General features: G+C 39.8%; 1 protein-coding gene across 1 annotated transcript in view; it reads right to left on the reverse strand.

The window, feature by feature from the left end:
- The window catches only part of LOC140545966 (myomegalin-like), an 86,320-nt gene that overhangs the window by 51,806 nt on the left and 21,126 nt on the right, over positions 1-13,388 (reverse strand). The window contains exons 5-7 of the mRNA XM_072669058.1: positions 6,144-6,220; positions 1,854-1,977; positions 1,587-1,741 (exon numbers count right to left, since the gene is read on the reverse strand). Of these exons, the coding sequence (XP_072525159.1) occupies positions 1,587-1,741; positions 1,854-1,977; positions 6,144-6,220 (356 nt within the window). The remainder of the gene's footprint in view (positions 1-1,586; positions 1,742-1,853; positions 1,978-6,143; positions 6,221-13,388) is intronic.

The following is a 13,388-nucleotide window of genomic DNA, read 5'->3' on the forward strand; positions in this document are numbered from 1 at the left end:
TCCCCATGCCACTGGCAGCAGCACAAGTCCAATGCATGATTAAAACATCCTCATTTTTAACAGTTGGAGAAGTGTTCTTTCCATAATATTCTGCATTCTTTTTTCTCTCCAAACATTATTTTTCCTCATTGTAGCCAAAAGGTTTTATAAAAATTCCCACAACATCATTTTAAAAATGCACCTTATTTAGATTTAGATCCTGACACTGAATTTTGGGGTGATGATGCAAGAACGACTCTTCCCTGAAGATCGTATTTGTGCAGGTGCCACTGCACATTAGAACAGCGCACCACACCTCCAGACTTCTGATCTTTCAGTCAGTCTGGAGTTTTGATCTGCCTTTCCAGCAATGCTTCGAGCAGTTCTGTCTGAGGGTTCAACCTGACCTCCACTGTTCCTGTTAACTGCCATCTCTTAATTACATCACATACTGAGGAAACAGCTGCCCGAAAACACTTTGCTGTCTTCCTATAGCCTTCCTCTTTTGTGTTTTGTGGGCAGCAATTATTTTAATTTTCAGAGCACTGTGCAGCTGCTTAGAGGGGCCCATGGCTGTTGATAATTTGTGTAAGGGCTAAGTATTTTAAAAACTTGGCTTTGAAGTTTGGCTTTTTGTAATGATAACTGCGAATAAACCATCGACCTAAGAAGCTACTAAGGATCTGAGACATTTTAGGGTGCCTCAACCTTTGCAAGGTGCTCTTTTTCCTTTTCCTCCTTAAAAGTGTACTTCAAACAAAAACAATGCATAAGTCTTGCTTACATTTTAACATCAGTCATCTTTAACTTTTGGAGATCATTTCATTTTCTACTCAATTAACTTTGTACCATAATAGGCAATAATAGTATTATAATACGATTATATCATATAAACTATGTGCATCATAGATACATCACAGGCTAAGTTGACAGAATGGTTTAAATGACATTAAATATGCAGCACCAAAGTGATGTAATTACATTGCCAAACACAGCATTGGAATTATCCAGCTAAATAGACAGTTATGAAATTGCTCTATCCTTAATTACCAGCTTGACCAACATGATACTTATTCAACAATATGATCACAATACTGAATTCTGCCTTTTGGTTGTTCTATTGGATTAAAGCAGAGATTTGTTTGATTTCTGTCTAATTAAAAATGAGTTCTGAACTCATTGCTGTCATTTTTTTGATTGTGTGTGTGCACATGTTAGCTGAAATATGTGAAAATACAAACTAGTACAAGTCACCAGAGACCTACAGTAATATTGTTGTAAAGGGTCAATATGCGTCAGTAAGGGTCCTTTGGCTACAGTGGATAGGGCCATGTGGATAGTACTAGAGGTCAAAGGGTCAAGGAAGCGGTACCAGCTGAACAAACATACACAGCTGTGTGTGTACTGTGTGTAAGGAGGGTGAACAGTATGGTTGGGTGTATTTGATCTGTGATATCAGAGGAAATGAGTGTGTTGTGGGCACTGTGGCTGTTTTTACTGGCTGCAGGAAGGCTGTGTTTTGCTGAGAGGGATGAACTTTGAGCTAAAGGTCATGTTATTTTTGAGGGAGGACTATTGCAGTGTGTTGGTGCCCCACTCTCTGTCACCTCTCTCTGTCATCTTCGCTGTCATCAGGCTGCAGGTTGGAAGGCATTGAGCTCTTGGTAGCAGACATCTCCTCTGTGATGTTCTCCATGGTGACAGAGGGATGCTGGGCCAGAGTGGCCATTCTCTCTGCCTCACTGCGCGCTAACTGCGCCTCCTGCCAAACAAGCAATCACTCTTATTATCAGCAGCATTTTGGTATGGTTCAAGATTAAATCCATAGGCTGGCGAAGATCTCATTTTCACAGTGTTTTCCTGTTCCCCTGTACCTCTTGCAGTAGCTGTATCTTGGTCTGCAGGACCTGCTGCATGTGATCAATCTCTTGCTGTCTCTCCTCACAGCGACGCTGCAGCTCTGCTTCATTGTGATTGGTCAGGCTCTCTGCTGTTGTCCTATTAAAGCACAGAAGAGGCAGATTAGCTGGAGCATCTCAATCCATATGGTACTTGGTGTTGGAACATACCTAAAGCATGTGTCATCATTCCCACTTCCAAAGCTATGTATACACAAACTTGTTTATGTCTACTACAAGTGTAGGCCTGTAGAATGAGGTCATCTTTTTCTGTTTTGTGCATTGAAGAAACAACTGCTGCATGCTGTTCCTGGAGGTCCACGTGTCATTCAAATATTCATTTAGATATACATGATGTATATATCATTTAGATGATCCTGTCCCCAGCCAACAGGCTCATGTAGGGCTCACATTGATGCAATGTGGGCTTGATGGGGCTGGGAGTGGGTTTGTACATGTGTTGTACAAAGTGTTGTACAAAGTCCCAAATGGGCCTCAATGTTCCAGACCACCCTGATCTCACATGGGTCCCATCTAGGCTCTACGTGCAGTGTACAAACCAAAAGGTCAGACAAATGTTTAACCCCTCCGGGTCCCATCACTGACCCTGGTGGGCATCCACATGTGAAGCCAATATGGAACCCTTGGAAAACCTTCTGGTTCCCAATTGGGCATACAGTTAAAAAGTCTGAGACTAACCTGTAAGATGGGAGAACTTCTACACAATATCTACTGATTTCATCAATCTTTTTTAAAATTAAAATATTAAGATTAAGACTAATCTTAATATTTAGATGTTCTCAAAGCTTGATTGGATGAATTTGGTCAAAATGGCTGAAACTAATTTGCAAGATGGGACATCCGCAGGAACAGGGTTAGATACCATTAATCTTTGTAAGACTGGAGGACATTCTCAAAATATCTACAAATTTTAAAGTAATAGCTAGGTAAAAAAAAAAAAAAATATATATATATATATATATATATATATATATATATATATATATATTAATAATAAAATAAACATTAATTGTACAGTAACATATAGCTGTTAAGTCAGGTTAGGTTTGGTTCTAAAGTTTTCTTCTTTGAGCTTGCTTAGTCAATCTGTAGTTACGTTGCTAATGTAAGCATAAGCAATGTAAGTTCATAACTTGTATAAGTGATGAAGTGTTGACTAAAGAAAATTCAGTTTTCTTCCCTCTGTCCAGCCACTAGCATTAACTTCTAACTTTTTAAGTTAAGGGTTCCTCACTAGCTAGACTGGCTAAAAATGCTAGACTGTATTGCTAGAACCAACCACCATGCCAGACCAGCTGCATACCCTCCTACCACTGCTACCTTTCCAATGACCATGTTAAAACCTAAATGGACTCTTAACTATCTGCCGATATTAATATTACCACTATTAACTATCATTACTCTGACCATCACGGCCATGACTATATTAGGTTATACTACACCATGATTATTATATTATGATTAAGAATAAGTTGCACAACCTGAGCAGTACAACAGTTTTGGTTGTCTTTTTATCAATAATTTATAAATAGTTCTTTTCAGAGGAGGACGGATCGGGTCCCCCTTGTGAGTCTTGGTTCCTCCCAAGGTTTCTTCCTCCAGCTCTGAGGGAGTTTTTCCTTGCCACTGTCGCCTTTGGTATGCTCACTGCTAACTTTGGTTTGTATGTCTTCTTATGTTGTTGATTTCTTTGTCTTTACTGGACGCTTATATGATGTCTTTTTACTGATTGTGTAAAGCTGCTTTGTGACAACACCAGTTGTAAAAAGCACTGTTGGTTTGATTTGATATACGCCACATACAAGAGGTGATGAGGCAGACAGGATGTCATCCCTAGAAAAGGATGGCATTTAGAGGCATTTGGAGCTCCATTTTTTAAAAGGCAAACAATCTGTCAACACGTTGCCTTAAAATTAGCAATGACTAGTGTACACAAAATGAGATGGGCTCATTTTTGATGGCCATCCCAGAATGGCCCACGCCGTCGTGTCTGTGACCGGGTGTTGCTTGTTTTAAACGGGGATGAGCTCACATAACCAGTTTAATTTAAACCCTGAGTCTAAACGGTGCCTTACTTTAGGCTTGGAACTGTCAATCACCCATTTTGAGAAGGTTTCTCCTTTCTTACCTGTCCATCTCTTCTCTCGAGCTCTATCCAAAACGGCAAGGGTTTGCCCACCAACTACACTTTACTGTACATGAGCACAGACCAATTACATAAGCACGTAATGACTATTTCTGGTGGTGTATGATTTCACAACATCATGTTACATACATTAATAGATAAAGAGCATAATCAGAGACTTAGCCAAGGCCAGTTATGAATATGCAATATTTGTTCAGGATGTTCTCCTAGCTGAGCTGAGCTCAAAGCTTCTACTACGGGTGAATCCAGCTAGAGCCCATTAATTGTTAGAGAACTCTTGCCTGCCTGATGAAGCTGACCTGGTGCAAGGGATGGGCTAGAAGGTGCTGTGGTTAAAGCAGGAACAATGGGCTAGCATAAGGATCTGAGCCACTTTGACAAATACAACAGGTAAACTGGCAACAGCGTTGATGTGATCCATAGAGGCCTCATCTCACAACTTACAGGGCTTAAAAAATACTATGTGCAATCTCATCACTATCACTAAGTGATTTTACAGTACACTTCTTATAGAATATATTTTAATAGCATATTTTGCTTTTGCACCTGCATCTGGTTCAGCAATACAGCAATTTGGCAAACAATTAAATACTGCAACTTTCATTCCATTGTTTTAAATAAGCCAGAATTTTACATTTACATTTACGGTATTTAGCAGACGCTCTTATCCAGAGCGAATTACAAAAGTGCTTCGCTATTTACTCAAGAATAACCTCAGCTAGTTTGAACTGACTAAAAATTCAAATATATCTATTATAGTATTGAAAGATACTATCTAGTTAAAAGTATATTTAAAAACTAGCCTACCTTACAAGCTAAAGATGAAATCCAAGTACAGAAGCAAGCACACTGATTTCTGAGTGGCTACACACCTGATTTATCAAGATGTGAGGCTCTTGGCTCCTCCTCTGCAATTCACACTTTTAGCTGACGTGAAACTACACCTGAATGCAGGATCTAGTTAAAAGTATATTTAAAAAACAACCTACCTTACAAGCTAGATAAAACTATCAAATATTGATAACTATTTAATTAAAAGTTTTGCCCATGGATTCAAAGTTGGCCCAACTTATGGATGCCTACCAGGGGCAGTGATGGAAGCATGAGGGGTTAAGCATGGGCCCCATCTGGGTTGTACACTGCATGTGTGGCTTAGATGGGACCCATGTGAGATCAGGGTGGACTGTAGTCAACTGGGACCCAGACAGGTTTTGTTGTTATCAATATCAGTAAACCTTAATTACTACCTTTACCTCTTCATGACTACCTCTCCCTCTTATATCTTATATATAATAAAAAAGTCTATAATAGTACAAAGTTCTTACTTGCCTGGTTCTCCCTCTCTAACACTCTCTATCTCGGCTCTCTGGTCAGAGCCAACCCTCTGGAAGCTGGTGAGGAGCATTCCATCACGCTGTATCAGCAATGCCCTTTAGCTTCCGCCAGCACTCTCCCATAAGGTTGAGTGGTTGACGCGTGAGTGAAGTGCAAAGCATGTGTGTGTGCGTGTGTTCTGTGTCCCAGCTGTTGTCTGAAATTTGAGTCTAGGTTTGTGTACGGGTCTTCTCAGACTAATCAGTATTGATCAGGAGCGTGTTTATGCAGCCTTAACAAGCGAGAGGTCCCTTATCTTACCACAGGTTCATCAGCCACAAAGAAAGCATCAGAAAAGCATCTGTCTGAAGTCTCTGTAGCATCGGAGCAGATTTCTATCTCCAAATCTCTCTGCTTATCGCTCTCTCGACAGCCGCAGACGAGTGCAAACCTCTCTCGTCAAATGCGCTTTAATTGGTTTAACACCGTCTGGCAAAGAAGGAGCCACTCCAAGGGCAACCAAACAGCAGGGATGGAGCAGAGATAAACGAGCCACTTACTGGACGCTTATATAATGTATAGCAGCCTTGGGGATTTTGATCACAAATGTATTATTTGTCTTGTCTTGTTAGCTGAGAAATTCCAGACATCCACAGCTGCCACACAGTCGTAGACAGACAGATGCAGGACACCACTTGTAACCTTTCAAAGTGTTGTCTGAATCTCGGATGGCACATTGATGCTCCTGTTTCATCATTTGTTAAAATAGATCGGTAGAAACTTACAGAGCTTTATCAAGAAGCTGCTGTTTCTCCTGTAACTCCTGCTTCAGGCTCTCCACTTCCACCTTCAGCTCGATGTTCTGAAATCAACACAAATCAGACAAATTAGCACTGGCTCAGGCAGCAAGATACACACTGTATGGACAAAAAGATTATTAAAAAATGTCTGTCTTGACTTTTCAGAGAAGGCTTTCTTTTTTGCAACAATTTTAATGAACTTTCATAGAAATGGGAAAATGAACAAACAAAAAAACAAAAACGAGTGGATTACGAAAAACTGCCCCCTTTCAGCATCCCACCACCGACAAGAGACAGCTTGTAAGCGTAATAGTGAACAGTGTAGATGCTGCAGCCAAATACACAAATATCCAAACACACTTAGCCAGATACCTTAATAATAACATAGCCCAGTACCACATCTCGACCAGACCTGAGCTCATTTGTTACCTTGTAATTCTAGCACATAAGCGCTCAATGTGCAGAAGTTTCACAATTTCCTTATGCCAATGGTTCATTGTAGGTGGTCTATCATCAAGCCACTTAACCACTTAATGCATTGACACTGATGTACTATTCAGTAACCTAGTAGGGCTATTCTTTGGTAATAGAAGTTTGGAATAACACATTCGGCCCATTAGCGGTCCATAGGCTTTTTAACAGGTTCATCAAAATACAACTTATGAGCAACAAACAGTGATTTATAAGTGAGCTAGATTTGAGATGGTGGAAGGTCGTTAATCCAGACATGTTAGATGATCACCATCCTACATCATCCTCAACTCCCTAATTCCCCAGCTGCTCCACAGCTCAATGCTGGGGGCTTTTTACCCCTTTTTAAATTTCATCGTCAGGACAAAAACCAAGCCATGGAGTCTAAGTGATAGTATGTGAGTCTTTGTGATCAGATTGTGATAAGGCATAGATTAAGGCAAGGGTATAAAACAATATTAAAGAGTTTTCCCAGGACCACACAGGCTTCATTAAGTGGCCTTTTTCCACACTTTGGAATCTTCTTAGTTCTTAGAGCCATCTGGCTAAATAGGGCATGCAGGCACAAAGGGTCAGTGAGCCAACATGCAGGGAAAGATGAGATGAAAATCTAACTCTTTGGGCAAAACAGCAAGCTTTATGCTTGGTTAAAAAAAACAATACTGCACATCCCCTGGATACTGCTCAACATTCTCTACTCTACATAAAATCATCTCAGAACTAACTCTCTCTTTATACCTTCTCAGAGTAAATGGCCACCCAGCCCGACCTGCTGGAAGATTGCCCGCTGAGGTTCCCTCTACCTGCGTCAGACCAACTGCCACCTTCCAGTCCAACCATCAGGCCCCCCACCCACCACCACCCATACCAGACCAGCGGCGCACCCTCCTACCACTGCTACCTATTTAATGACCATGTTAAAACCTAAATGGGCTTGTAACTATCTGCCACTATTAATATCACCACTATTAACTATCTGTTGTATCTGGTTTGGTCATTTTTATCCATAATTTATAAATAGTTGTGACCAGAGGAGGATGGGTCCCCCTTGTGAGTCTTGGCTCCTCCCAAGGTTTCTTCCTCCAGCTCTGAGGGAGTTTTTACTTGCCACTGTCGCCGTTGGCTTGCTCACTGGGGGTCTTTGATCCATCATGTCTTACGCTATTTCTTTCTCTGTCTTTTACTAATGACTAATTATGTAAAGCTGCTTTGTGACGACAACAGTTGTAAAAAAACGCTATACAAATAAATTTGACTTGACTTGACTTGACTAATGGCCTTTCTACAGTGAAACATGGTGGTGGCAGCATCATGCTATCAATGTGGTTCTCAGCAGCAGGGACAGGGAGACTGAAAACAATCAATCATGAAGAATGGGATTAATATCCAGGTGTGCAAACCCTGTCTCCAAATATATTTGCAGCTGGAATTGCTGCCAAAAGGGTTTATGCAGAGTGTTGAATGAAGTGTCTGAATACTTTTCTATTGAAATTTTTGATTTCTAATAATTTTTGAAACTCTTTAAAAAACAATAAACAATCATTTTACACAGTAAGAAATTACACATTTATTGAGCTTAGAGTGTAAATTATACAGGCATATTCGGGAGGGTCATTTTTTTACTAGAAGGAGCAACAGATAAAATAGACACCACGACAGCTTAGGTAGAAATGACAGGGTCAGTAATCATGGTAGGTGCGGCTAGCAAACTAAACAGCTAATTTTAGCAGGTGAGCTAAATGAGTCACTTGGATGGCAACTGAATGCAATATTTAAGTGACCAGGCAAAGCTAGCTAGTTAATTCACAATTCATGTTAATTTATTTCCTCTGTTCTTAATGAATGAATATGTAATGAGGTGGTCAAGTCTGAGGCCAGTCTTTAGTATAGAAAGATTAGAAGGGACAAGCCCTCATAACCAACTCTGTAATTCATACCCTTAGTCTGCTGGGAAACAATTAGCCATGAGACAATTAGTAGGATTTGATATTTAGTGAGATGTGTGAGATCTGAAGAGACATGAGGCATCTGACAAGATGTGTGACATTTTGCAAGGAGCAGAAAGACGAGGGATACTTGGCAAGAACCCTAAGGGATGGGCTATAGAGCAGATTGAGGAATTTGCATCTCACATCACAAGAGATTTACACACTCTATGTGAGAAAGAGGAAGCCTCGCTGAGTGCACACTTTTCTGCTCGAATGAAACCTCAGTCTGTGCCGAGCCTGAGAGAGGGCTGTCCGCACGACTAAAAGAGCAGGGGATATACTATGAGAAGTGGGATGTGTGAGAGGGTGCTTCTATGCATATGTGCCAAGCTCTCAGCAGGTGCAGCAGTGCACATGTAGACTACATTACCAGCAAGCAGAGTTGGCAAGTAATGAAGTATCAAATCTACTTAAGTTACAGTATCATATCATGATGTTTAACAAAATCAACAGCCAAATCTGGTCTTCAGCATTCTACCTCTATGTAGCCCAGATTACTGCCATTACAGGTGTCAGAGGTGTGCATCAGAGGTGTGTAGTCGAAGAGCTTTACTGAATTTTACAGTCTGGTAAAACTCCAGTGTTCAATATTCTGTGTTCCCCACTTTCATTCATATTCTTATCTACACTTGTCAAACACATCTGCTTAGCACACTAACAGTGTTTATTATTGCTTAATTTTGCTAATCAGTTCCTTCAGTTCAATTGAGGTAATGGCTAGTCCAGTGGTTTGAGAAGCAGTTTTCCAAATCTGATTGACGACATTGACAGAAGTCAATACTTCACCGGTTTTCTGGATAAACTGTATCTTTTCCACCAGTCTTTTAAAGCCAGTAAACAACTGGAAACGACTGCTCTGAGCTTAAAAAGCTAAACAGGAAAGGAGGGGGTGTTGAATTTGATTTGTTGTTGAGTTGACTAGCATTATTTTATATTCTGCAGGTTAAAAAATGAATTTGATTTCATATAACTGAGATGCCAAAAGGGACAAAGGAAAACTGTTTTTTTTTATATGAAAAAAAACTTGAGGCCTACATGTAAGGATGTAACAGACTATTAGTACTAATCACATGTCCAGGATACCAGAGCTGAGAAAGCAATACATTAGAACATTTCACAAAACTGCCAAATTTAGTATTATGTTTTTAAAATAATTATGTTAGTTTTACATTATTTATATTGATTGATGTTTTAGGTTATTTATTACAAAGATGTTTTATACCAAAGTATTTTTAAACTTGAGTATTTGTACTTAAGTGGCAAAACTACTTCAAAATATTTTCTTTAATTTTTTTTTTCACAATTAAACAGATTGAAGAAAAGTGAAATTAAAAATACGAAATAATGGAACACATGCATCTGATTTCATAGATCAGCCCTAATGTTGTCCATTATATCGTCCATTATCATAGATCTACCAAAAAATCACAAACTATTCAGATGCTGGGGATATCTGTGAGAAGACGCCCCATTGCCCTCTCCTCTCTCCATGGAAAACATCTGATTGCAGTGAAACTTTAGATAGCTGTGCCAAACGTTGAGGGATTGTGCCATGAGTAGCACGACAAGCACCCCTCTTCAACTATAGGACGGCTATAGAGTACAGGCTGTACTGATGAACCTGAACACAATCATGTTTAAAATAACATAAACAATGAGAAACCGTATGTATTACATTATACATACTGTATAAACAAAATGCTTATTTGAGTTTAGAAGTGTGACAGTGGCATTCAGTATAGACACATACCATATGAATCAGCATGGCACGGTTAACTGAAACTGTTGGAAGTATAAAATACCAAATGTACCATGGAAATCCAAAATTACACTGTGACTATCAGAATGACCTGAATTTGTACATTGTAAAAAAAGTATAAAAAAAAGGGTCATATATATGGTTACAAACTGTCAGCTGAGGTTGCTAGACCTTCCCTGTAAAACATACAGTAACAGCATGTACTGCAATGTGATAAAACTGCCCCACAGCTTTATATGTTACAGGGGGAAACCTGCTGTTTACTTACAAAATGACAAAAGTAATTGCAGATTTGTGCTGTTATATAAACAGCTGAAAGGCGTGTATGCTTTTACAGCATTACTGTGAAAAAGGAGTTGTTGCTGTAACTCCTTTTCTGTAACATTTGTGTCTGCATTTTATGATACAATTGTGGTAGCCAGATATTTACCATATAAAAAACAGTTTTGCCCTAAATCGAGGTGTTCAGTCTTATCCACAAAGGGCCGGAGTGGTTGCAGGTAGGGCTGGGCAATGTGGTGATATTTGATCGTATTGTGATAGATTTTGTTATTGTGATACACAATCTGCTTTTCTAGGCATATGGAAGATACTGTAAGTGCTTATAAAAACACTGATCAGCTGCAGGTTTCATTACTAACAGTAAAATTAGGCTGGTTTAATTGGATAAAGAGCAACAGATGTTGAAAAATACCACTGTACTCACTAAAGGAGAGTATGTTAATAGCAGTTATTACGAATCCGTTGCTAATGATGTGTTTAGTCTGTGATTATGTGTATTTTACCCAACCCTAATTGCAAGTTTTTTCATTTATGACAATAACCGATTTTTCTGATCACAGGTTTATACTTTTGCTATTCAACAGCATTTCAGTGTAAGTATCACTATACAGCAAACACTACACAGTGTATAGTTTCTTAAATTCAGTATTATGTCCGAAACTAAATGTTTATATCATTTCTGTGTGTGTGTGTGTGTGTGTGTGTGTTCTGCGCCTGTGATTAAGCAGAGTGAAGTTCGCGTGGAGATGGGGCATCTTTCATTGCTGTCACACAGATTATATTTAGCACAGAGGAATCTGGAGCTGGGACTGGACTGCACTTCAACAGCTGGTGTCTGCATAACTGCTGTAATACACCACACACACATGTGCGCATGCACAGAGGCAAGCACAAGAAGATCCACACACACACACACACACACACACAGATAGGTAAGTACAAACACTGATGAGCTATAACATTAGCACCGCCGGCCTAATATTGAGTAGTTCCCTCTGTTGCCATTAAAACAGATCTGAACGTTTTAGACATGGACTACACAAGACCTCTATAGGTGTTCTGTGGTCTCTGGCATCAAGATGTTAGCAGCAGTCCTGCAAGTTGTGCGGTGGTGTTTTTCACTTCACCTGTCGGTGGTGCTAATGTAATGGCTGATTGGTGTGTATATATCATCTGATACTCTGCTCTATTCTGCCACCAGCGCTTCACAACACATTCAAAAGCAGCAGCTCCACATCACTACTAACCAGTAACAACGTGCAGAGAGATCCTGGACTGCACCTGCGCTAAATTATGAATATTACTGTGGACAGGCTTGTGGTACACACTGTAGAGTAATATGAGAGCTGCATCTATATCTGTGCAAGTGTGTGTGTGTGTGTGTGCGGTGGACAGAAGTGCAGACTGAGATGGAGCTGTTTACTGCTGCTGACCTTCAGAAGAACACTGACAGTGCCAGCACTGAGCCTTGAATATCACACACACACACACACACACACTCACTGCACTCACAGATACACTCTTATACCCATACACCTAGCCACATGTCCATCCTAATATGCACACATATGCACACACACACACACTCATTCATATAATCTCCAACACCCCCCTAGATGAGTATGTTTTGCCTTCTCAGGGACCCCAAGTCTAACATACACACTCATGTAAAAAAAGAAAAACATGGAAACCTTTGTCTTTTTTGACATATTTACACATATGGATTTCTGATCTGCATCTGAACAGTATTAAGAATATTAAAAATATGTTTTTTTGACATCATTTGTCAAATAATGTAAAATGTATGTACTTAATAGAAATGCAGTTTTCAATCAGCAGCAGCTACAGATGCTTTGAACATGGCTAGAGAGGATTTTGGAGGAGTCTCATTTAAACCTCATATTAGGTGCATTCCAATCACCCCAATAGTTTCCTGTAAAGCGGACTACACAGGGAATGTGGTCATTTTAATTGAGATTACAAACCATAGGGAGCGAAAGCATTCTGTCCTGAGGAACCTCCTAACAGCATAGGGAGCATTGAGTACTGGTTAATCAGTACACTGAAAGCTGACAGTAAAGTTTACCCATCAGTCACTGCTTGTCTTAGAGGCTAAAACAGTTGGTGCATTATCTGAGAGCATCACAAGCAACGCAACACAATGTAAGCACAACACAAACCTGTCCATAAAAGTCCATAAAATCCCATATATCCCTATATTACACTCATAATATGATCCATTACTGCAGTTCATTAGTACTAGTAACTTTAGATAGTAAAGGAGCGGTCAGGATTGCTGTTAACATGACTCGCTGTCTTTTACGTGATGACGTGGAATTCAGAATTTAAATAAGTGGAGAGTACCACATGATTAGTGCACTGCACTTTCCCTGTGGAAAGGAATGGTTTGCTCTTGATTGTTGAAGTGAGTGGTATCACCATTACGAGATCCAAAGAGCTGCCTAAGGCCTTCAGAAAGTAGGTTGTAGATATAGATGAGTCTGGAAAAAGATCTCAGAACTATCAGAAATCAGCCAAGTAGAATTCAGCCAATGGGGTGACATGACTGTAAAAACAGTATGTCAATATAGAGACTGTTCTTAAAGCAGTCCAATCTACACTCACTGAGCACATTAGCAGTAACACCTGTACACCTACACTTTCATGCAATTATCTAATCAGCCAGTTGTGTGCAGTATTATGCAGATACAGGTCAGCAGCTTCAGGTAC

This window comes from Salminus brasiliensis, chromosome 23, assembly GCF_030463535.1.
Source record: "Salminus brasiliensis chromosome 23, fSalBra1.hap2, whole genome shotgun sequence".
In the NCBI taxonomy this organism is placed as follows: domain Eukaryota; kingdom Metazoa; phylum Chordata; class Actinopteri; order Characiformes; family Bryconidae; genus Salminus; species Salminus brasiliensis.